Source organism: Mirounga angustirostris, unplaced genomic scaffold (genome assembly GCF_029215605.1).
Source record: "Mirounga angustirostris isolate CCGP_5_RB_7025 unplaced genomic scaffold, mMirAng1.0.hap1 SCAF_4, whole genome shotgun sequence".
Taxonomy (NCBI): Eukaryota; Metazoa; Chordata; class Mammalia; order Carnivora; family Phocidae; genus Mirounga; species Mirounga angustirostris.
This window is the reverse complement of record NW_026991712.1, coordinates 154,013,740-154,039,925: the sequence shown is the minus strand read 5'-3', so window position 1 is coordinate 154,039,925 and position 26,186 is coordinate 154,013,740. Positions and strand designations below refer to the sequence as shown.

General features: G+C 41.4%; 2 protein-coding genes and 1 pseudogene across 3 annotated transcripts in view; 1 reads left to right on the top strand and 2 right to left on the bottom strand.

Annotated features, from left to right (window-relative positions):
• Positions 1-19,621, bottom strand: part of PIK3R3 (phosphoinositide-3-kinase regulatory subunit 3) — a 123,330-nt gene extending 103,709 nt beyond the window's left edge. For both annotated transcript variants that reach the window (XM_064589214.1, XM_045897778.3), the window contains exon 1: positions 18,803-19,621. Coding sequence is in view for 1 of the 2 variants with exons in the window: in XM_045897778.3 (XP_045753734.1) it covers positions 18,803-18,908 (106 nt within the window). In the remaining variant the exon portion in view is untranslated. The remainder of the gene's footprint in view (positions 1-18,802) is intronic.
• LOC123841834 (ubiquitin-ribosomal protein eS31 fusion protein-like) lies at positions 413-2,541 on the bottom strand. The gene is given in 2 exon segments (XM_045871326.3): positions 413-1,565; positions 1,568-2,541. Coding segments are annotated over 2 exon segments (447 nt in total). The 5' UTR covers positions 1,716-2,541; the 3' UTR covers positions 413-1,266.
• Positions 4,193-4,632, top strand: LOC123841835 (large ribosomal subunit protein uL15-like; annotated as a pseudogene).
• Positions 19,622-26,186: the final 6,565 nt, after the last annotated feature.

The window sequence follows — 26,186 nt, the reverse complement described above, 5'->3', positions numbered from 1 at the left end:
CTCCCATTCCCCCTGCTTGTGTTCCTGCTCTTGCTATCTCTGTCTCTGTCAAATAAATAAAATCTTCTAAAAAATTATATAAAAAAAAAGACTGGCTAATACAGGGGCACCTGCCTAACTCAGTGGTGGAGTATGGGACTTTTAATCTCGGGTTGTGAGTTCAACCCCCAAGCTGGGTGGTAGAGATTACTTTAAAAATCTTTTAACTCTAAAAAAAAGGGGGGGGGCTCCTGGGTGGCTCAGTCATTAAGCGTCTGCCTTTGGCTTGGGTCATGGTCCCGGGGCCCTGGGATCGAACCCCACATTGGGCTCCTTGCTCAGCGGGGAGCCTGCTTCTCCCTCTCCCACTCCCCCTGCTTGTGTTTCCTCTCTCACTGTGTCTTTCTCTGTCAAATAAATAAAATTAAAAAAAAAAAAGTGGCTAATACAATGTCTCTACTGCTAAAACAAAATTAAATTTACAGTGGAAATCTCCATGAGTCCACATGAATTCTGCACACCAGGTCTCCATCTCCTCGCTTCTTCCATATTTTTCTTTTTCACCTTAGGCTTTCATAGTATCTTTCATCTGTACTGAAATAGCCTCCTAACCAGTTTCTCTTCTTTAATCTCATTCTCCTCCAATCCATATATCACTTTTGCAGCTAATATATTCTTTTCCCTACTTAAAACCAGTCAATGGCTCCCCAACCTGTAGGTGTAGCATTCAGGGCTCTTCATGATTTGGCCTTCACCCTCTCTCCAGATTCATCTACCACCACTTCCCACCTCATACATCATGTTTCAACAAAAGTGAATTACTTACAGTTCCCAAAATACACCAAGGTGTTTCAACAATCCTGTGCATTTATCCAGGCTTACGTCTCCACTACCCCATCAGTAAACCAATCATTCCCTCTTCACTTTCTATATTTTTCTATTACTACAGTTAAAACATTCATTCAACCCACATTTACGGAGCACCTCTATGTGCCAGAGTGCTAGGTACTAGAGATCCAACAGTTAATTATAGTCCTTATCCTGATGGAATTTATAATCTAATGAGGACTAAAGACATTAAACAACTGATAATAAATGTGGTTAAGGATTACAAAGGAAGTAATACAGTATATAATGGAAATGTGTATTAGATGGAAGCCAGGAGAAAGGGAGGGAGTTATAAAGAGAAATACTACACGCATTTGTTTACACGTTGGTATTCCTCAATTAGTCTGAGCTTTTTTTTAAAATGTTAGTTCATGTCTTTTATTATTAACCCATATACAATTACTTGTCTTCTGGTTTGTTGAAGCAATAAGTCAGACAACATTTGCCACAATAATGTCTGTCGAAGTGGCTAGCCATGAAAATTCCAGCACCATGCTCATCTGAAGGGCACGCCTGATGAAGGCGACTGATTTTGCCATTCTCATCCACCTTATAGTATTTCAGGATGGCCAGTTTAACCTTCTTTCTCTTATGCTTATTCTTCCTGGGAGTGGTATAAGACTTCTTCCTTTTCTTAGCACCACCACGAAGTCTCAACACAAGATGAAGAGTGGACTACTTTTGAATGTTGTAGTCAAAGTGCGTGCCTTTGCTGAGATCAGTCCCTGCTCATCAGGAGGAATTCCTTCCTTATCCTGAATCTTGGCCTTTACATTTTCTATTGTATCCGAGGGTTCAACCTCAAGAGTGATGGTCTTCCCCATAAGGGTTTTCACGAAAATCTGCATCTTGGAGGCGGTTCCACCGCAGATGGCAGATCGGAAAGGAAAGCCTAGTCTGAGCTTCTTAAAGACCAGAATTATGCCATCTTTTATCAATAGCCAGGACAGTAAATAGTAATGTATAGTAATGTGCACTGACTGTTTACAAAGATGGCTGCCCTAATCACTGAGGTCAGGTGAATGCAATAATCTTAATGGCCAGGCCATTAAGCCAAGTCCTGAACTAATGTCTGAACTAAAGCGCGCAAACAGGCAAAGGAGAGAGTTAAAGGGAGATGGATACTCCTGGAAAAGGGAAGAATAAATTTGAGAAAGGGAGGAAAAGACAAAAAGAACGAGACCATTCAAATTATGAGTTTGGCAAGTTTTAAAAAAGAAAAGGAAGTCTGGGATTAACCATGCAAAGACATTGATCAAAAATGGAGAAATCAGATTTTAAGTAGTATTACAGTATGGTATGAATGCTATCCCCTTTGGCATTTTTGAGAGGCTGGAATAAAGATTTAAATTACTTTTCAACCTAACTGAAATGTTAGGCTGGTGCTTCCTCTGAATGGAAGAGAGGAGATATATCACAAAACATCCCAGGTTAATAATGAAAATAATAAAACAATAGATACCTGCACTAAGGGTCTTACATGTACTAATATATAATTCTCTCAATAGCCTTACAATGGGGTTAATATTCTTCTTCCTGCTATATAGATTAGGAAACTGTCCAGGGTCACAAACTGTAAGTAGACAGGGCTAGAATTGGAAATTCAAGCAATCTGAGTCTAGAGCTCCTAAACAGTGAGCAACACTTCCCTATTTTATAGCATTCTCTATACTCAAGCACTTAAGCATTACACTAATAAAACCAATATAGTTTAATTATTCTAAAATACCAACAACTTTAGCATATAAAATAAAATGAAACATGTATGGCATGATTTTAATTCTCTTTAATTTCTTCTCCCCTTGGGGTACCTGGCTGGCTCAGTCAGTAGAGCATGCGACTCTTGACCTTGGGGTTGTGAGTTCGAGCCCCACCCCTTTGGGTGTAGAGATTAGTTAAAAATAAAATCTTTTAAAAAATAATTTCCTCTCCCCTTCAGAGCCCACCATAGAAACTAAGAACCTTTTTTTTATATATATAAGATTTTATTTATTTATTTGACAGAGAGACAGTGAGAGAGGGAACACAAACGGGGGTGTGAAAGGGAGAAGTAGGCTTCCCACTGGGCAGGAAGCCCGATGAGGGGCTCAATCCCAGGACTCTGGGATCATGACCTGAGCTGAAGGCAGATGCTTAACAACTGAGCCACCCAGGTGCCCCAGAAACTAAAAACCTTAAGATAGCTTCCTTTCCAAAGTTACTTTTGAAAGTAAATTATAGTATAGTCCAGATTTATACGGTAATGTTCATAAAAGTAACTCATGACTAGGTCTTTATCAAGTAACTAACTCCACAGATTATGCTGCTTTACACCCAGATGTCAGAGATCAGAAATCACAACACTTTAAAAAAGAGAAAAATGGGGCACCTGGGTGGCTCAGTCAGTTAAGCATCCAACTATTGGTTTCAGCTCATGGTCTCAGGTTCCTGCGATCTAGCCCTGTGTCAGGCTCCGTGCTCTGCGGGGAGTCTGCTTGAGATTCTCTCTCCCTCTCCCTCTGTTCCTGTCCCCCAAGCTTGCTCTCTAATAAATCTTAAAAAAGAGAAAAATACATTAAAAAATATAAAAATGGTTTGGCATTATTTTAAAAGTTAAATCTTTTAATTATTAAACCATATGGTGAAATATAAAGCTAAGAAATTATATATAATATAACTAATAATAATGTTCAGAATCCAGCTACTTTTTTCTACCTCTGGAGCTTCCACCCTTGTCCAAGGCACCATCATCCCTCAGCTTGTTTACTTCAGTAGCCTCCTAACCACTTTCTCCACTTCCACCTTTTCCTATCCTCCACCAGCAGCCCGAATGATCCTTTTAAGCCAAGGATCATAATACATCACTGTTTAATACACTTGGATGGCTTCTCATCTCAGTCAAGTTTTTAAAAGCCAAGTTCTTACAATGTCCTATATGGTCTTCCCTGCCACCCACATTACTTGTTTTCATTTTTTTAAAATACATATCACATTTTTTTAAATTTTAATTTATTTAAATAATCTCTACACCCAACAAGGGCTCGAACTCATGACCCCAAAAGCAAGAGTCACATGCTCTTTTGTCTGAGCCAGCCAGAGGCACCTACTCATCTTCATTACTTTTCCCTTATTCCACTCCAGCTACACTAGTCTCCTAGATGATCCCTGAACACAAGACAGAGATGCTTCTTCCTCATAGTAAGCCATCTGGTATTCCCTCCACCTGGCATATTCCCCAACCTCACACTTCCCAAAGATCTATGTGCCTTGCTCCCCTACTTCAAGTCAGGCCCTCCCTGTTCTCCTATTTAAAATAGTACTCCTTTTTTCCATCTGGGCTGCCGACATGTCATCCAGACTGAGGAAGACCCAGAAACTTCGGGGCCATGTGAGCCACGGCCGCATCGGCAAGCATCGGAAGCACCCAGGAGGCCGGGGTAATGCTGGTGGCATGCATCACCACAGGATCAACTTCGACAAATATCACCCAGGTTACTTTGGAAAAGTTGGTATGAGACATTACCACTTAAAGAGGAACCAGAGCTTCTGCCCAACTGTCAACCTTGATAAACTGTGGACCTTGGTCAGTGAGCAGACACGGGTAAATGCCGCCAAAAACAAGACTGGAGCTGCTCCTATCATTGCGTGGTGCGATCGGGCTACTACTAAGTTTTGGGAAAGGGAAAACTCCCAAAGCAGCCTGTCATCGTGAAGGCCAAATTTTTCAGTAGAAGAGCAGAGGAGAAGATTAAGGGTGTCGGGGGAGCCTCCGTTCTAGTAGCTTAAAGCTGCATTGGGGGGGTTCATTAAATGCTAACAAGTGCTTTAAAAAAATACAATGAAATAAAATAGTACTCCTTGTGTTGTTGATTGTAGTCATTCTGACAGGTGTGAGGTGATATCTCATCATGGTTTTGATTTGCATTTCCCTGATGATCAGTGATGTTGAACATCTTTCCATGTGTCTGTTGGCCATCTGGATATCTTCCTTGGAGAAATGTCTGTTCTGCCCACTTTTTAACTGGATTGTTTGTTTTTTGGGTATTGAGTTTTAGAAGTTCTTTATTTTAGATAGGAATGCTTTATCAGATGTGTCATTTGCAAATATCTTCTCCCATTCTGTTGTTTACCTTTTAGTTTTATTGTTTCCTTTACTGTGCAGAAGCTTTTTATTTTGATATAGTCCCAATAGCTTATTTTTGCTTTTGTTTCCCTTGCCTCGGGGACATGCCTAGAAAGAAGTTGCTACAGCTAATGTCAAAAAAGTTACTGCCTGTGTTCTCTTCTAGGAGTTTTATGGTTTCAGGTCTCACATTGAGGTCTTTAATCCATTTTGAATTTATTTTTGTATATGGTATACTGGTCCACTCTCATCCTTTTGCATGTTGCTGTCCAGTTTTCCCAACCATTTGTTGAAGAGACTGTCCTTTTCCCATTGGATATTCTTTCCTGCTTTGTTGAAGATTAATTGACCATATAGTTGTGGGTTCATTTCTGGGTTTTCTATTCTGTTCCATTGATCTATGTGTCTATTTTTGTGCCAGTACCATACTGTCTTGATGATGACAGCTTTGTAATAGAGCTTGAAGTCCGGAATTGTGATGCCTCCAACTTTGCTTTTCTTTTTCAAGGTTGCTTTGGCTAAATTCGGGGTCTTTTGTGCTTCCATATACACATTTTAGGATTGTTTGTTCCAGCTCTGTGAAAAATGCTGTTGGTATTTTGATAGGGATTGCATTAAATGTATAGATTGCTTTGGGTAGTATAGACATTTTAACAATATTTGTCCTTCCAATCCAGGAGCATGGAATGTCTTTCACTGACCACCAGGGAAATACAAATCAAAACTATGATATCACCTCACACCTGTCAGGATGGCTAAAATCAAAAACACAAGAAGTAACAGGTGGTGGTGAGGATGTAGAGAAAGGGGAACCCTCTTGCACTTTTGTTGGGAAATGGGAATGCAAACTGGTACAGCCACTGTGGAAAACCGTACAGACGTTCCTCAGACAGTTAAAAATAGAACTACCTTATGACCCAGCAATTGCACTGTTAGGTGTTTACCCAAAGAATACAAAAATACTAAATCAGAGCAATACACGCACCCCAATGTTTATAGCATCATTATCTATATTGGCCAAATTATGGCATCAGCCCAAGTGTCCAATGATTGATGAATGGCTAAAGAAGATGTGATACACACACACTATGGACTATTAACCACAAAAAGTAATGAAATCTTGCCATTTGCAATGACATGGATAAAGCTAGAGAGTATTATGCTAAGCAAAGTAAGTCAGAGAAAGACAAACACATATGATTTCATTCACGTGGAATTTAAGAAACAAAAGAAACAAGCAAAGGGATAAAAAGAGAGCCAAACCAAGAAACAGACTCTTAACTATAGAGAACAAATGGATGGGTTACTAGGGGGGAGGTGGGCAGGAGGATGAGTTAAATAGGTGATGGGGATTAAGGAAGACCCTTGTGATGAGCACCGAGTGTTGTATGGAAGAGCTGAATCACTATATTGTACACCTGAAACTAATATTACACTATATGTTAACTGAAATTTAAATTTTTTAAAAAAGGAGCAACTGGGTGGCTCAGTTGTTAAGCATCTGCCTTTGGCTCAGGTCATGATCCCAAGGTCCTGGGATCAAGCCCTGCATCAGGCTCCCTGCTCAGCGGGAAGCCTGCTTCTCCCTCTCCCACTCCCCCTGCTGTGTTCCCTCTATGCTGTCTCTGTCAAATAAAAATACAAATCTTAAAAAAACTTTAAAAAAAGTAAAAATAAAATAATGCCCCCTCCCTCCCAACCCTATTTTCCTTCTCTGCTTTTTTCCCCTATTATTTATAACCATCACTATGTATTTTACTTATAAATTTGTGGGGGGTTTTGTTTTTTTGTTTTTTTAAGAGGCATGTTATGACTTTTTTTTTTTTTTAAGATTTTGAGAGATCGAGAGAGAGAGAGAGAGAGTGTGTGTGTGTGTGTGTGTGTATACAAGCAGGGGAAGCAGGAAAAGCAGGCTCCCCGATGAGCAGGGAATCCCACATGGGGCTTGATCCCAGGGCCCTGGGATCATGACCGGAGCCAAAGGCAGCCGCTTAACCAACTGAGCCCCCCAGGCACCCCTAAATAGCATGTTACAATTTTTTTAAAAGATTTTATTTATTTGAGAGAGTGAGCAGGGAGCCTGATTCAGGGCTCAATCCCAGGACCTAAGATCATGACCTGAGCCAAAGTCAGACGCTTAACCAACTGAGCCACCCTGATACCCCATAAATTTGTTTATTCTCTACTTTCTCCCCTCCCTTAAAACATTTCATGAATTTATCAAGTTTTGCTGTTCTGTTCATTGTTATACCTAGAACAGTGCCTGACCATCAAATATTTATTGAAAAACATGAATTAATACATGAACAAAAACATTTATGGGGGGGCACCTGGGTGGTTCAGTTGGTTAAGCAACTGCCCTTGGCTCAGGTCATGATCCTGGGGTCCTGGGATCGAGTCCCACATTGGGCTCACCCTGCTCTGTGGGGAGCCTGCTTCTCCCTCTGCCTGCCACTCCCCCTGCTTGTGCGCACATGCTCTCTCTGTGTCAAATGAATAAAATCTTTAAAAAAAAAAAATCTATGGGTGCTTAATATGTTCCAGGCACCACGTTAAGTGCTTTACAGTTATGAATTTACTAAATCCTCACAACAATCCCATTGAAGTAGGGACCGTTATCAGCCCTAATTTGGGGGTGAAGAAACCAAAACACAGAAAATATAAGTTGCCCAACAACACATACTAGAAAGTGGCAGAGACACAATCTAAACTCAGGCAGTCTGATTCCAGAGACAGCGCTCTTAACCACCCCACTATACAATTTATACTGAAAATTCAATACTTAGCTACAGTACATTTTATTAAAGACTTTATTTATTTATTTGAGACAGAGAGAATGAGAGACAGAGAGCATGAGAGGGAGGAGGGTCAGAGGGAGAAGCAGACTCCCTGCCGAGCAGGGAGCCCGATGCGGGACTCGATGCGGGACTCGATGCGGGACTCGATGCGGGACTCGATCCAGGGACTCGATCCAGGGACTCCAGGATCATGACCTGAGCCGAAGGCAGTCACTTAACCAAGTGAGCCACCCAGGCGCCCCTAGCTACAGTACATTTTAATTGAAAGACATGATCTGGGCGCCTGGGTGGCTCAGATGGTTAAGCGTCTGTCTTCGGCTCAGGTCATGGTCCCGGAGTCCTGGGATCGAGTCCCGCATCCGGCTCCCCGCTCTGTGGGAAGTCTGCTTCTCCCTCTGCCTCTCTCTGTCATGAATAAATAAATGAAATCTTAAAAAAAAAAAAAAAAAAGACATGATCTATAGGTTAAAGTAGTGTCCTAATTTTTTTTTTTTTTAAGATTTTATTTATTTGACAGAGAGAGAGGGAACACAAGCAGGGGGAGTGGGAGAGGGAGAAGCAGGCTTCCTGCAGAGCAGGGAGCCTGAGGCAGGGCTCGATTCCAGGACCCTGGGATCGTGACCTGAGCTGAAGGCAGATGCTTAACGACTGAGCCACCCAGGTGCCCCAGTAGTGTCCTAATTTTTAAGGCTAGTCATTCAAATCATAAATCATGCCACAGGTCAAGCTTATTACTTAACTTACTAAACTTTGGAATGTGGACTTTATGGTTTGGCAAAATGTTCTCTCATACTCATTAACTGACACACTAATATACTCTATTCCCAATACCTACATGCTTCAAATAAGGAAATGGTCAACCAGAGAAGTTAGCTTCCTCATCTTCTAGTAAGCAACTGACAAAAAGACCTTTTTAAAAATATATATTATTTATTTTGGAGAGAGAGAAAACGTGAGCAGGGGGAGGAGGAGAGGAAGGGAGAGAATCCTCAAGCAGACACTCCCCCTGCCCCGCTGAGCATGGAGCCCAATGTGGGGCTCCATCCCAGGACACTGAGATCATGACGCAAGCCGAAATCAAGCATGACTGTTTAACTTTATATTAACTCTCAGTACTATGTAACCCTGTGAATTCCAATTTAGAATAAGGAAACTATTTCCCACAACTAGATTAGAGTTTTGAAAAAGGAAAAAAAAAATGCTAATTCTTTTTATTTACAAACACAAAGAACTCTGGAAGGAGGTATGGTTCTCCAAACTACTTTCTAAAATGGCCACTATTATCTACCTAGCTAGCATTCATCCCCTCCTTCCTTCCTAACAGAATCCCTCCCCAATACAAAACCTCAGGGGAAGTTTTTACCACTCCCAAATTCAGGCATGGTCATGATTAGTTCAAGGGTAGTCACTACTGATTGAGTCAGGAATAAGCATAGGACTCAATTCTGGCCAAAAAGATGTGAAAGAAGTCTGCTAGAGGTTTTTAGAGAAAGTTTCTTCTCTCTGTAAAGAAGCATAGGAAGATACCTCTTTCTTCTTTTAGAAGTTCTTGGGTAGGTATATAGAATTGTTGAATCACTATATTGTACACCTGAAACCAATATGACATTATATGTTAACTATACTAGAATAATCTTATAAATTTTTGGTCAATTTTATTTACAAAAAAAAAAGTTCTTCTGTATGGATATGACACCTGGAATCACTATACCATTTTGCTACTAGTCTGTGGATGAAGCCAATTCCAAGGAGAGCAGAACTGAACAGTGGAAAGAATATGAGATTTCACTGGCATTGTTGAACTGATGTAATCAACCAACACCTGAAGCTGCTCATGAGAAGATAAAATTTCTTATTTCTTAATCCATTTTGAATTAGATTCCTGCTGCTTGTAGCTGAAAATATAGTATTTTTTTTATGAAAGATATCCCAGAACTAATCTCAAAAAAAGTTTGTGGTTGGGATGCCTGGCTGGCTCAGTTGTGGAGTGTGCAACTCTTGATATTGGGGTTGAGTTTGAGCCCCACACTGAGTGTAGAAATTACCTAAAGATAAAATCTTTAAAGTAAAAAAAAAAAAGGTTCGTGGTTAATTCCACAAATGCGTATTAGAAATTCAATATGAATTATACTATACTAAGTGTTCTTGTGGAGTTAGAAAGTTAAAAAGAACAGTGCACATGAAAAAAAACTCCAAAGTGGTATTTTTCAAGCATAAACAATTCATTTCAATAAGGTATTCTCCAAAACAATTTATACACAAATTTTAAATTTTGATTTGTTATTGAATTTACTTTTTCTTAGGTTTAAAAACAAAAACTATAAAGTATTTAAGATGACACAGACACAAGCTCTTGATTTGTTGCCCTATACCCTTAGACAGAGGTAAACAATGTGGCCCACAAACAATCCAAGGCTGGATAATGGTAGATGGTAGGACATCATGGTATTGACTTTAGCTTTGTGTTGCTTATATTCACAGGGCACAGGGCAGTTTTTATATTGACAAGACACATGCAAAATGGTAGGATGTGGCAGGCTGGACGTAGCCTACTGACTCTTTTATATTAAAAAAAAGATAACCCTCTTACTTTATATGAATTTACAAATATTCACAAAGAACAACAAATAGATCATATATCAGCAAACAATTTGGAAACTAATCTTATGAGGCTACTTGGCTGACCTTACCTTGTTATCCCAAATCAAGTCCTACACATTCTAAATTTAACTGGTATAACACATTGGGTAATTTAAATCTACATTTGGCACAGTGCTGTGTACAACTAGCCTAACAAACTTTCAAAATTTACTACTCACTTCTAATTCTTCAAAATTTCAAAAATGACTAACTCAAAACCATAAAATTTTGCTAACATTAAGGATTGTACTTTTTCATTATTTCCTTTGTTAGAATAAATTATCTTGGGGCACGTGGGTGGCTCAGTTGGTTAAGCGACTGCCTTCGCCTCAGGTCATGATCCCAGGGTCCTGGGATCCAGCCCCGCATTGGGCTCCCTGCTCAGTGGGAAGCCTACTTCTCCCCTCACCCTCTGATGATCCCCTTACTTGTTCGCTATTTGTCAGAAAGAGAGAGAGAGAGCTAGCACAAGGTGGGGAAGCAGCAGGCAGAGGGAGAAGCAGGCTCCCCACTGAGCAGGGAGCCCGACGTGGGGCTCGATCCCAGGACTCTGGGATCATGACCTGAGCTGAAGGCAGACACTTAACCAACTGAGCCACCCAGGCATCCCAATAAATAAAATCTTAAAATAAATAAATAAATAATCTTTATAAGCTTATAGGTCACATGTTGTTTAATAAATATTATCAACATTTTAAAACTTAAGTCACAAAATGAAGCTGGTTAGATCCACAGGCCTACGACTTCAATAAAATATTTGAGAACAGGGTATTCTGAGGGGGAAAAAAAAAAAGAAAAAAGAAAGAAATATATAGTCTGACCTCAAGAAACTGATCTTGTTTTGGGGAGAAAAATTATATTCACAAAATAACTAAATGTCTTTAACATAACATGATTTTGTATCAAAACAATGGACTGTAGTCCTAGATAATTATGTGACTCAGTGCTAGAAATTTTGGAGGAAGAAAAGGGGACCTGCAAAGGATCCAAATTTGAAGATGGGGGTGGGATGGGCATAATCTAACATAAGCAGCAGCATAAGGAAAAGGCTTAAGATTGGAATAGGAAAGGGTATGCAGTGGATAGCAAGGAACTGGGCTAAAAGTAAAAATGAGAATGGGGCGGGGGGGTGGGGGACAACCTGACTGTCTCAGTCAGTAGAGCAGGTGATTCTTGATCTCGGGGTTGTGAGTTTGAACCCCACGTTGAGAGTAGAGTTTACTTTTAAAAAATGAGAATAGAGGATTAGTAAGTTGGAAATGTAAATTGGTGCTAAAGATCATGTATGCCTAGTTTAAGAATATGGCCTCTGCTTAAAAGAAACGGATAGCTTCTGATTATTTCCTGTATTTAAAAATTATTTCGAAATAACATTTGAGTAGGATTAACCTGGCTGAAGAATTCTGGATACGTTTATAGGGGAAGAGAAGAAGAAATTAGAAACAGAGCAACCAGTTAGGAGGTGCTTACTGGTTAAGAACCAGGGTATTGGGCGCCTGGGTGGCTCAGTTGGTTAAGCGACTGCCTTCGGCTCAGGTCATGATCCTGGAGTCCCTGGATGGAGTCCCGCATCGGGCTTCCTGCTCGGCAGGGAGTCTGCTTCTCCCTCTGACCCTCCCCTCTCTCATGTGCTCTCTCTCATTCTCTCTCTCTCAAATAAATAAATAAAATCTTTAAAAAAAAAAAAAAAAAAAAGAACCAGGGTGTTGGGACGCCTGGGTGGCTCAGATAGTTGGGCATCTGCCTTCAGCTCAGGTCATGATTCCAGGGTCCTGGGATTGAGCCCCACATCGGGCTTTCTGCTCAGCAGGGAGCCTGCTTCTCCCTCTCCCTCTGTCTCCCCTCTGCTCATGCTCTCTCTCTCTCTGCATCTGTGTCTCAAATGAATAAATAAAATCTTTAAAAAAAAAAAAAAAAAGGGCGCCTGGGTGGCTCAGTTGGTTAAGCGACTGCCGTCGCTCAGGTCATGATCCTGGAGTCCTGGGATCGAGTCCCGCATTGGGCTCCCTGCTGACCCTCCCTCTGACCCTCCCCCCTCTCATGTGCTCTCTGTCTCTCTCATTCTCTCTGTCTCAAATAAATAAATAAAATCTTTAAAAAAATAAAAAAAAAATAAAAGAACCAGGGTGTTAGCAAGACAGACCTGCTCTGCTACTTGCTAGCTGTGAGGCACTGAATAAGTTATTAAACATATCTAAGTCTCAGTTTCCTGTCTGTAAAGTGAGGTAATAATAGTACCTATTTTATAAGGTTGTTGGTGTGGCAAACAGTAATAGTACATGTAAAAACATTTAACATAATGCTTGGTCCATACATTCAACAAATGTTAGTAACTATTACCTTCATTATAAATCACTTCAAATATGTGGTGGTGAGGAATTAGACCAGGGCAACAGAAACTAAAAAGAAATGATGACTTGGAATGACATTTCCATAGACTCATGAGATGCTATAATATAAAAAGACCCTAGAGAACTCTTCCAAAAACAAAATTACTCCAGTTTAAATGTCAGGGATGAAGGGGAAAAAGATGGAGCAAGAGAACTCAAAACGTTCTGACTGCAAGAGTATTCAAAGAGGTAGACTTGGGATAATTACATGTTAACAACATGCTTTAAGATATAAGCTACAATGGGGCACCTGGCTGGTTCATTCAGAGAAGCACGTGACTCTTGATCTTGGAAATGTGAGTTTGAGCCCCATGTTGGATATAGAGATTGCTAAAAAAAAATAATAAACTAAAAAAAAAAAGATATAAGCTACAATGAATCAGGTCTATACCATGTACCAAACACTGTGCTAGATATTGATATAGTATATCTAATCCCCAGAAAAACTCTGAAAGGTACAGTATTAAATCAATTTTACAAAAGAGCACTACCACCCTGCTTCTCAATGCAGAAAGAGGTTAAGTATGAGCCATATAACCTTGGTAATGGTAAGAAGCAAAGCTAGGTTTGGAAGCCCTATCATGTTTCCAAAGCCTGTGTTCTTTCTACTTCACTCACACTGCATCCCCCTTTAATAGCAATAAAATTATATTACATAAACATACTTGTAATTATTTTTCTACCTACTTTCTTAAATATGGTGACCATAAACATGTCCAATCTTTCCTATATTCTAAGAAAAATATAAAGGTATTCAGCATGAAACAATGATGAGAATGAATTTTAAAAGCATTATCAAATGGAGAATTATCATACTTCTAATGAAATATAGCTGAGTATACTATAAACTATAATATGTTAAATGAAAGCAATGACTAATCTTTTTAAGAAGAAGATGCAAACAAATTTGGCATGGCTTTCCCATCATTTGATTATATTAACATTTGTCCCACACTACAATATCATTTTAAAAATGACACTAAGCTCATAAAATATCTTACCACACACAGGAGAAGAAGCATTTATATAATAACCCATAAATGTTCAGTTACAAAAATTCAACCACAGTAGAATGCCCAACCTGCTAACAGTAAGGACCACATGGTGGCAGGTGACCTATTTCTTCAGTGTGTTTCTCAGCAAATATTTTCCCCAACCACAGGGCCAGTGTGCTAGTTCTCCACCAGAATGTCAATCTAAATTTCACTAGGATGAAAATACCAAGTATGCCAGAGTAAGCAAGTAAGTTTCCTGAAACAATCTTTTCATCTGTATTCAAAAAGAGTCAGAAAATACTTTCCTAGATTGACCATAAACTATATAGTCACAAACCATGTAACTTCTAGACTAGTTCTTAAAGTGTAGTCCATAGACCCCCTGCATGTCTCCAAGACCCTTTCAGAGGATCCAAGGGGCCAAAAATATTTTCATAGTATTACTAAGACATTATTTGCCTTTTGCACTCATTCTCTCACATCTGTATAGTGGAGTTTTCCAGAGGCTAAAACCTGTGGTATCTAAACATATTGAATATAGGAGCAGACATGGGATTTTTTTTTTTTTTTTAAGATTTTATTTGAGAGCAAGCGCACACACAGGGTGAAGGGCAGGGGGAGAAGTGGACTCCCTGCTGAGCAGGGAGCCAGATGTGGGACTCGGTCCCAGGACTCTGGGATCATGACCTGAGCCGAAGGCAGACGCTTAACCAACTGAGCCACCAAGGCACCCCAGACATGGGAATTTAGAGGTTTTCCATTAAGCCAGACATTAAAGATTAAAATGCCAGACATTAAAATTATTTGCAAAATATAAAACAATGGCCACTCTCTTCACTTGTTTCTTTTTAATATAGTTATTTTTTCATTAAAATAAATTACGTTAGGGGAGCCTAGATGGCTCAGTTGGTTGAGCAGCCAACTCTTGACTATGGCTCAGGTCATGATCTCAGGGTCCTGGGATCAAGCCTCTTGTCAGGCTACACGCTCAGTGGGCAGTGTGCTTGAGGATTCTCTCTCTCCCTCTGCCTCTGCCCTTCCCTACTGGTGCTCTATCTCTCTCGAATAAATAAATAAATAAATCTTTTAAAAAAAAAGATGTTAACGTGTAATATTTTATTATTTTTAAATGAATCAAATTTTTAAATTTCTTAATTTTATTCTAATAGAGTAAATATTAGTAAATAGCTCTTTGAGATCCTCAATAATTTTTAAGATTATAAAAGGGGTACTCAGACCAAAAAACAGAGAACCGCTTTTCTAGACCTTCCTATATTTTGCCAATAAAAACTTCTAATTTTCTAATTATACTGAAGAGATGTTGCTGCCCTACAGATAATTTCAGAAATTTGTTTTGATAAGAAAAATGTCTATAAACAATCTTTAAAAGAATGTATCCATTAATTATAAAAAGAAATCACCTGTTATATCTTCCCCAAATAAAAACAACAATGTCAAAACTAAAGTGCTAGCCTACAGACCACTGTCTATAGCTTTGGGCATGAGTTTATCATCAGCTGTATATCTGTAATCCTCCAATAGCTCCTATACAGGAGACAGGGCTCTTTGAGAGGCCTACCCAGCAACTGTTCTATTACGGAATAATCCTGATTCCCAAATCACAACAGGACTAACCAAGATACTCAAAAGCAATTCTTTGTACCACACTCTTAACATTTCCAAAATAAAAAGTTTTGTTTCATCTGAACAGTTCACTATTTCTACTCCTTCTGGGAAATAAAGATTAAGACGTCGAACATTTGGATCCAATCCTTACATTGTCAGTGAATTACAGTAGATGTAGCAATCCATACAGTTATTAGAAACCTTTAGGATGCATGGTAATGGTAGTTTTTTAAAAAATAGGCTGGAGGGAAACACCTTTGGAAAACAGTTTTTGAGGCCACTGGAAGCAATAATGGATAACAATTTTGCATTTATGGTTCAGTCTTAAATGAAGATGAAAATCATTTTTAAAACTGTAATATTAATATTACAGTTAAGGGCCCTAAGTCAACAACTGTCTAAATCAAGTTTTTTAACTCTAGGCTATTGCAATAGGCAAGGAATGAGGTGACCAAGGACCGTAAGTAGAAAAGCACTTAGAGGCTAGAAAGAAATGGTGCTCCTTAGATATTTATTAATTCAACACATATTTACTAAATTGTCTACTGCTTGCAAGAATTGAGCAAGCTAAGAAGCTCATAACTTGATGGGAAGACAATTCCATGGGGGGGAGAGGGGAGGGAGTATACATAACACAGAAGCTACTCCATAGACAGAATGAAAAGAAGTTCTGAGAAGTGCTAGAAGAGAAAAGGAAAGGAAAGGAAGGATGTCTTCTAACAGGAGGGATCGGGAAACATACATCCTTGCAAAGAAGGCATCTAAGGGTAGACCTTAAACATATGTAAGATTACAGCAAGTAACCAATGGTAGTGAAAGGCATCCTAGGAAGAGGAAAAAGCATACATTCAAGAAACAGCAAGCATAAAATAGCTTTCCACAGTACCTGTGATGGACTCTAGGAAGAGACCAGACTGGAAAATTAGGTTGCAAGCAAAAAAAAGGGGTGGGGGGGTGGGGGACTTATATGACAAGGTAAGCAATCTGGGACTCTTTTTAATAAGCAAAGGAAAGCCACCGGAAGGTTTTCAGAGTCATTTGAAGATTTACCACTGGAAGGCAAATCATCAGACGGTGCTTTAATAATACTGTGGATTGAACAAAATAGAAACAGGGAGAACAGTAAGAATAGTTAGAACACTATCAAAACAGTCCAGTCAGGAAATAAGAGGTTTGAGCTGGGATAGGAGGTAGGAGGAAGACAGATACAAGACATGCTGCAACCTCTTCACTAATAATTTACTTAGTTTTAAATGTTTCAAAACCTTAATTTATCACACAAAACAAGACTGGCATTCATATTATTTCCATTAAAAACCATTCGCATCACAGGCAATATTCCAGCATATTCAAGTGTGCTTCCAAAAAGCTGTTAGGCATAACTAGCCATAATCTACATTAAAGCTACAAAATGGGTAATAAAGAACAGCATATGCATATTTCCAATATTTTGAATAGAATCTCAGTATGCAAAACTTCATCCAAGAATGAACATTTTAAACTCAAAAGTTTATTTCTCTGTAAATGCACAAAGTTTGGATCAGAATTTTCTATACAACCTTATAAGACCCACATCGCTACATAATTATAATAGTCAACTTTTTTTTTTTAATTCACTTATGGACAACTCAGCTTGGCCAATATGGGCCTCATAGAAAAATATTTTTCAAACATTAGTGCCTGCTTCATTTTCTCCCCTCCTCCCTACTCACCTCTCCACCCAACAAATTCCCTTTGTATGTCTGCAAAGCAAGATACTATGATACAGTGATTCTGAGGCAGTTTGAATATATAATTCTTATAATATAAATCTAGAATTATTAACTTTACTTTTTGCAGGAGGACCCAATGATGTACTAAATTTCCATTTACATGAATGACAAATGCATCTAATAGAAATGATGCTTTACCGTTAGGGGGAAACAAAGGGGGAAATACACACAATAGATGGGTGGCAAATCTTACAAACTTTGCAAAACACTGAAAAGCTGCATCTGGATTGCAGTCACAATTACAAAAGCAAATAAAGAAGGCTCCAAAATGAAGGGAAAAGAGAAAAATGTTAAGTGATCATTAAGAGTAAAAAAGGTTGGTTTAATAGGAGTTTTTGATATAGCATTACTTAACACTCTAATTGGAAAAAAACAAAGGATGATTTACAGCTCACAAGGACACAAGAAATAATTTCTACATACATTCTACAAGACAGTTATACTTCATTACACTTGCATGGGCTCCAATCCTTTTAAAGGTTTCCAAAAATAGTCTTATAATAATTGAGGTTCCCCAATGACACACAATTTATTCTGTAAACTTAACATATTTACACATTTTTAAAAGACATAATCAATTCAACCTCAACAAAAATAAGGAGTCACAAAGGCCCTCTACTTATTCAAAATCATTACGTAAAGCATCTATAGCTACAAAAAAGGGTTTGAAAATCTGACAGCTAAAAATCATAAAATGGGGTTAGAATTTCAAGAAAAACAACTACCCAACTTTTCCATTTTCCCTTCCTTTTCCTTTCCTACCAGATACACAAAATGTCTGTAAGGGTCTCAGACAAAGCTCTGAAGTAAAAATACTGTATATGTATACTTTACATTATGTGTATTCAAACCTATCACATATATGTACACATCACATATATTCACACAAAAAAGGAAGGTTCCTTTTTTTTGCTCTAAGAATTGAAGTTACATTAAACCCTATCCCATAAATTAAATCACCATAAATTAAAAGAGTAATAAAATACTGCACGTAGATCTCTCTGATAGACTATATCCTCAGAAGAAAAACCTCAGACTAAGACCACGACTGAATAAAAACGCCCAATCCCTGAAAATCACTAACCGGCATTTGGTTTCTGTAAGAGAAAAAGGGGGTCTTAAAATGAATAATCACATAGGCAACCCAGTTTCAGAAGTTAACGAAGGTAAAACACAGGAACCAAATAAGACAAACGTATGAAATGCCAAGCTTTAAAGAATTCCCCCAAAGGGAAAGACTGACTTCAAGGCTCGGATATAAAGCATCCTTTGCAGGTAGAAGAATCTTTAATTGGAAAAAAAAGGGGGGGGGGGGAGGAGGCACAACAAAAACCTGAACGACACGCAAAGGCAAAGAAGTAAAAGAAACGGGTCTTTCCTCCCACCCCCACTCCAGCCCCCACCCCCACCCTCGCAGGACAATAGGATCAGGGTCCTAACTGCAAACTTTAAACGGATAAACCAGAAGCAGTTTCACTGCAGCTCTAACTGCAAATCTGCCCCTCATCCCAGACCTAGCGCTCCCAGGAACACTTATGCCCTGAAAACACCACCAAGGTCTCGTTATATACAAATCAGACCCATCACAAGATTCTTTTTCTCTCCCAAGTACCTGGAGGATCCATTTCAATATAAAATATCAGTTCTGTCGAATAGGGCATCATCACCTCCCTCCAGTCTGCGTCATCGCGGTCCATACTCCACACCGTATTGTACATCGCGCAGTCAGGGGCAGGTCGTCAGGAAATATATAGAAAGCATATATTTTTTTATCTGATATTTAAAAATCTAAAAATATAGATCTGTAAAGTCCCACACGGATATGTACTTCGGGGTTTCCAACGGCCGGTACAAGTCCAGCCAACTACCAGGACGAGGATGGGGTCCTCCCCCCTCTCCTCTTACAGCACCCAGCAAAATGCCCCCCGAACTTTCAGTCTACGGGCTTTTTCTCCTCAGAGAGGTACAGGGAGGCTTGGGGGGGCAGAGGGCTGAGGTGTTAAAAAGCAGCTTCCCAAAAATCCCTTCCACACAGTCGCTCTCCAAAGAGAAAAGCTCCCACTGCCTCCAAATCTTTCCTCGGCAGCCACTTTTGTGTCCTTCGAGGGAGGGAGAATGAAGAGCGGGGAGAAAAAAGAACGCGCTGGGAGAAAGGTGAGGAAGTGACAAAGGAAGGCATAAAAAGGGGGGTGGATATTGCGTTCAAGTTTCGGGGTCCCACTGGTCTGCAGAGAGCGATCCCCTCAGGGGCCGGGACTCGGGCTCCGTTTCAGTCAAGCTCGGAACCGAAGCTGCTGCAGCTTCGAGAAGAGGGCCCGTCGGAAAGTCCAGTTAGCGCTACCCGACTGGGCGCTCCCGCCGGGCGATAAATAAGCCCGCCAGTGCCGGCTCCCCTCACGCTCTGCCCTGACTCCAACCACTAGAGTTTCATTTTAACGGCGCGGAGGGGGACACCCTCCCCCGCCTCACGCTCCCCCGCTGAGGCGCCACCCAGCCACACCGGGCAGGGGGGACAAGCGACATCACTATTGCTCCTTCCCCTCTATTCCGACTCGATGTACTGGGGATTCTATCAGGTGCCTGTGAAAGTGTTCAGAAAACTGTCCTCCACTTCGGCTTTCAATTCTCTCCAACACTCTCTGGGTTTCGACTTCTTAATCATTCATCCTCTCTCCCCCCAGCCTCAATCAGAATGGTACGGCCCGGGCGCTGGCCGCACGCCAGGAGTCAGAGCCGGGAGCACGCGAGCCCGGCCGGGAGGGAGAGGAGGGAGGGAAGGAGGGGGTAGAAAGAGAGGATAAGGTGAGTGGTGATTGGCTGATCCGGGTTGCCGGAGCCCGGAGCCTGCGTCTTTTGTCTGCCTTCCTCCAGCAAAGGAGCGGGAGACGGCTGCGCGCCCCAAGCGGGCCAATCAGGAGCCAGCCGGCGCTGGCCGGCCAGCCGGCGATTGGCCAGAGCCCAGTTACTAAGCGGGACAAAGGCAGAGGGGGAAAGAAAAGAAGAGGAGAAAAAAAAAGAAAGAAAGAAAGAAAGCGCAAACGGCGGTTACTGACAGGCTGGGCGAGCGCTCAGGGGCTCAGGCTGCCCGGAGACAGGCGGGGCTCCCGCTGAGGCTCGGTCGGGCCGGACGAGGGGGGGAGGGCTTGGGAGGGAGGACGAGCTGGCGCGAGACACCTCTGCCCGGAGACTGGCCGCGGGGGAGGGGAGCGAACTGAGAGGGGCGCGTGCTGTCACTTGGCGGGACGTGCGCTCCTCTGGTCGTTAGGAAGTCCCCGGGCAGAGTCCCTCCCCACAGACCTCTTCACTGGGCTGGGACAGCCCCCCACCCCGCGCGGTAAGTTGTCAAATAAAGAAAAGGTCCCTAAGCCCACTGGTAGGACCGTTACTACTCGGTGAGAGGAGATGCCCATGGCCCTGTAGCCTCCCCAGGCCGCTACCACAACCCAGTCCCGGCTTCTTCCTCTGAGCAGCTCGGCTTTTCTTAAGGAGGCATTTCGCAGTTCCTCTGCGCGTCCCATCCAAGGACTTTTGAGCCCAGAGGTAACTCCCCACACCTGAAATAAATAGGGAGCCACAGCAGGCCCCTCAGCTCGGGTGCTCACGCCAGAAAACATGCCTTGAAATTACCGTGCATGTGTGATTTGAGATAAATCACAGGTGTTCGGATCCCCAGCCAAAAGGGCTCTATTCTGTTTGCCTGACAGACCCCCTTCCGCATACACCCAGTCCCTCCCCCAAGCTTAAAATTATGATAGGCTTCACTATGAAAATGCTGAATATTACCATGCATTTCAGAAACAGCTAATTAACTTGCTGGGGAACACTGAATAGCCAAAAGCAGATTTGTGTCTCCCGAAGGTTATGCCTGGAATTGCCATCCTGCATACTCTACAATATAATCTGGGGAGGCCAAAAACTGCTCCATTTCCTCTTTACACAGGAGTAACAAAGCCCATTGTGTTTGGGTTGACAACCTGATTTAAGCCCTAGTGAAACCTCCTACCCTGAGTGGATCTGCTGTATTGATTCCTTCCTGTGAAAGAGTTGCCACGTTTCACCCTCTACCTTCTAAAGTTATTCTGCCTTCCTTAAAGGTGCTCTAAGTTGAGACAGTTCCTGGGAGCCAACAGTCGAAATGTGTATGGGCTCAGTGTAGAGACTTGAATTAAAAAGAGCCAGTAAGAATAAATGGACAGGGTGGAACTGAGGAAACACATCAGGATTCTTACATGCTTTCTTTTTTTACATTTCTGAAATCCAAACCTGATTCAGAAGCCAGATCAACTTGGGGACAGGGCATGTTGTTAATTTGAATGTCCTGAGCCATTTCTCGAGGTAGAAGATGCTGGAAAATCAACTCTAATTTGTGACTGGCTTCCCAGCAGTCTCTTTACTTCACCATATCTGGGAGCCAGAAGTACTCACATGTGATAACTCGAAAGGCAGAACAATCAGTCAAGGGCAAGTTGGTTTATTTTTGTTCACGGATATCCCTGTGCATTCCCAAACAAAATGAAGGTGAAGAGAGGAAGTGTGGAAAAGATAATGGCTTTCAGATTTCCACAGCAGCTTTTGCCTGGACCACTTTTCATCATTTAGTGGTGGGGTTTCAATTTCCAATATGCAGAGCAATCACCCAGCCTTTTCCACACCTAAGACCTGGAGAGATGTAGTAAAGCAGCAGCACGGTATATAATCTGTTCCTCAACACTGGCACATGGAGTAAAGCTTGAGTCAACCTTGCCACCTAAAATTATATGACCAACTACCCAACAAATAAAGCTTTGAATAGGAGACCTCCAAAAAAATAACAGTGATGCAAGAGGCAATGATGAATCAAAGGGAAGTACATTTTCTTTGGATGGGCTTGAACCAGTGCCCTGTTATGGTGGGAAACGCCTGTCATATGATGCTGGCCTTACTTTCCTTCAGTTGAGAAATAAAAGTGAGGTTGTGACTGCATGTCATCATACCACCTCAGGCTCTTTGGCAAGGGCAGAGAATGTTAGCTCTGGTGTCCTGGACCATTTCCATCCTGGAGAATTATATTTGGCCTGGGTGTGGATTAAATTCAGCTCTAAGAGCTCTAACTCCTGGGTCACAACCTGCTACTTTGGGATTTTTTTTTTCCCCTTTGTCTCCCTCCTTTCTTTTTTTAACTTTTAAAAAAATATTTATTTAGGGGCGCCTGGGTAGCTCAGTCGGTTAAGCGTCTGCCTTCAGCTCAGGTCATGATCCTGGGGTCCTGGGATTGAGCCCCACATCGGGCTCCCTGCTCAGCAAAGAGCCTGCTTCTCTCTCTCCCTCTGCTGCTCCCCTTGCTTGTGCTCTCTCTGTCAAATAAATAATAAATAAAAATTTTTTAATCAAGTTGGGTTTTTTTTTTAAGATTTTCGTTATTTATTTGTCAGAGAGAGAGAGAGAGAGCACAAGCAGGGGGAGCGGCAGGCAGAGGGAGAAGCAGGCTCCTGCTGAGCAGGAAGCCTGATGCGGGACTCAATCCCAGGACCCCGGGATCATGACCTGAGCCAAAGGCAGCCGTTTAGCCGACTGAGCTACCCAGGCGTCCCATAAATAAAATCTTTTTAAAAATATTTATTTATTCATTTATTTGAGGTGGGGCTGAAGGCAGAGGGAGAGAGAGAATCCCAAGCAGACTCCGCACTAAGTGCAGAGCCCAACGCAGTGCTGGATCCCACAACCCTGAGATCATGAACTGAGTGGAAATCAAGAGTCAGACGCACCTAACCCAACTAAGCCACGCAGGTGCCCCTCTTTTTTTAATTTAAAGTAGTTTTAGGTAAATCAAAAAATCTGTCTGCCTTCATTTATGTATCTGTGAAATGAGATTGCATTCAGATTTATGCAAGCTTCTTAGCTCATTGTGAAACACTGAGAATTAAAAAAATGCCACTTATGTACTTAGAATTAATAGTACCTTTCTGTAACTCCAAATGAATAGGGTGTCCTTCACTTTTCACCCTGGTATGGTCTTGCTATCAAACTGTTCAAATATGCTCCATTTCCCCCTCTTTATTTCAGAGATGGATGAAATATTTCTCCTGTGCACTGAATATAGGGTATGATCTCAGAGCTCTCCGTGCCAGCAGAATCAGCCTGGAACTCAGCCAAAAGTTCTTCGTGATTAAAGGTGCCATCTGAGCACACAATATTTTTTAAAAGTCTTGCAAAATGGAAACACACTTTTATTATTTTTTTAAGGTCACTAGCTTTAATGCCAGGACTGACTTTAGCCTTTGGGGAAGGATCACTGGCCTCAATCCCCCTATTTTTTTTCCCCTCTCTCATCATCTTTCTTGACCAAATGTCTTATGATAAGGCCAAGTCCAGCAGCTAAATAAACTCAGTAAATGGTATCCCAAGAAAACTCTACAAGTCATCAGTTGCAGATTTGAAGACCTCCTCAGCCATATGCCTTTGTAAGTTGGGCATATATCAAGTTTTGATGGAAAAGTTTGCCTTTACTTTTGTAAAAAGTAAAAAGACCAATGTAAAAAGACCAATGTTAGTGGATCTTCCAGAAAGACCTCTCACCTGGGAATTAAGTCATCTCTTCAGATAGTAGTGTCTAAAATCATGATTTTCCATTTTTTCAGAATGGTATTCCTTTTACTTAGCATTTAGAATTTTTTCTCTCCTGCACACCTTACTTAAAACTTGAAAACTATGGGGGCGCCTGGGTGGCTCAGTTGGTTAAGCGACTGCCTTCGGCTCAGGTCATGATCCTGGAGTCCTAGGATCGAGTCCCGCATCGGGCTCCCTGCTCGGCGGGGAGTCTGCTTCTCCCTCTGACCCTCCTCCCTCTCATGCTCTCTGTCTCTCATTCTCTCTGTCTCAAATAAATAAATAAAATCTTAAAAAAAAAAAAAAAACTTGAAAAACTATGTAATGGGGATTAAGGAGTGCATTTCTTGTGATGAGCACCAGGTGTTGTATGTAAGTGTTGAATCACTAAACTGTACAACTGAAATTAATACTATACTGTATATTAACTAACTGGAATTTAAATAAAAACTTTTTTAAAAAAGGAAAGAAAAAAGAAACTATGATAGTGTTAATGATATCAGCCCAAGGCACTGAAAAATTATAAACATTGAATGAATGAGTGGTCTTCTTAGAACTGGCATTCCTCCAGATGCTGCTAAACTCCTGGGTTTAGGGGACACATTTGAGGGCTTCCTCAGACCCCTCAGCACATGATATCAATCTTCTCTGCCTCACTTACCCCACTTTGGGTCCTCCTGCAGCTTTAGGGGGTCACAAAAAAGCAGGTATCCCTCTCACTCTAGCCTAACATACTCCCCTCTTTTTGTTGTCTGCCCTTCCAGCAACACAGGGGCCACCTGGATGGTATGTATGCGGCTGCTGCTGCAAACTTCCCCTCCACCAAGGCAACAGCTTTCAGCTCAGCTCTCACCAGGAGAGAGAGAGCAAATGAGATCCAAACGACAGAAACAATAGTCTAGGCTGTTTGACAAGGGCAGGGCACAAAAAGGGCAGGCAGCTGGTGAGCTCTGTTACCTCATTTAATCTCCATAACCCTGAAGAGAAGGGTTGTATTTTTATTCTCATTTTACAGATGAGGAAATTGAGCCCCAGAGCAGTGAGGGGACTTGTTCAAAGTCACTCAGCCACTTGGTAGCAGAGCCAGGATTAGAGCCCCAGGTCCTGACAGCCAGTTCAGTACCTTTTCCACAGCTTCCCTCTCCCCTTCATTCACTTAGTGAATGTTTATTGATGCTTCCAAACACTGGGGGTACAAAAATGAATAAAACAGAGTGCTTAACATTGAGTCTGGAGCCCATAGAGGAGGGGCCAACAAAGGAATAAATAATTATAGGCTTGTAAGTGCTATAATAGAAAAATTGACAAAGTTCTATGTGAGCGCCCAAAACAGTGATGATCTCTGCCCACCTGCAGGTGAGTAAAGACTTCCTAAAGGTGGTGGCATTTGGGTGGCCCAAACCTATATATGCCTGATTTAAATATATGGTCTGTTTATTTGTTTCCCAAATCTGTATGATTAGCTCCAAGCCTGAAAAAGTTTCACTGAAAGCTGAACCAAAAATCAGGTCACCAAAGAGACCCTCATCATCTTTAATCAGACTCTGCAACAACTTCCTTATAATCTCCCTGCCTTGCCTCCTCCAGTCCATACTCTACACAGAACGATGGTTCTAAATAAAAAAAGTGATCATATTACTCCCTTGCATAAACCCTGCCTTAATTCCTTCTGCCTTCAGGCTAAACTTTAAGTCTCAGCCTGGCATTCAAGGCTTTGATGACCTAGCCCCTGCCTACACCTTGGGTCTCTTCCCACACAGTTTTTTCCTGTCACTCCTAAGACTAGTCGTACTGCAGTCCTCAAAACAGTAGAAATTTCTCCTCAAAAATACACTCCACTGTTAAGGGGCAAACTCCCAGTTATATGCATCTGGTCTCTCAGACTCTGCTCAGGCAGCCACCTGAGCCAGCCTCTGCACAGCCGTTGGCACACCATGTTCAAAGTGTCTGTTTCCAGGTGCCTGGGTGGCTCAGTTGTCGGGCGTCTGTCTTCAGCTCAGGTCATGATCCCAGGGTCCTGGGATCGAGTCCTGCATCGGGCTCCCTGCTTCGTGGGAAGCCTGCTTCTCCCTCTCCGGCTCCCCCTGCTTGTATTCCTTCTCTCGCTGTGTCTCTCTCTGTCAAATAAATAAAATCTTTAAAAAAAAAAAAAAAGTGTCTGTTTCCAGGTCTCTCTCTCCCCCATGATGACGGATTTCCTCATAGATGGAGACCATGTTCTTGAATCATTAGTGCCCAGTATCAGGTCTGGCACACAGTGGGTAGTCAGTGAATGTTCTTTGAGCAAATAAAAGTTGTAAGAAGAAACTAAACTCTCCAAGAAGGTTCTGGGGCAGTTTAAGTTCAGGTTACCCTGATAATCGTTTCTGTAGGTCTTCAGCTGATTCCTGTTTATTTAAGAGGACAAAAAG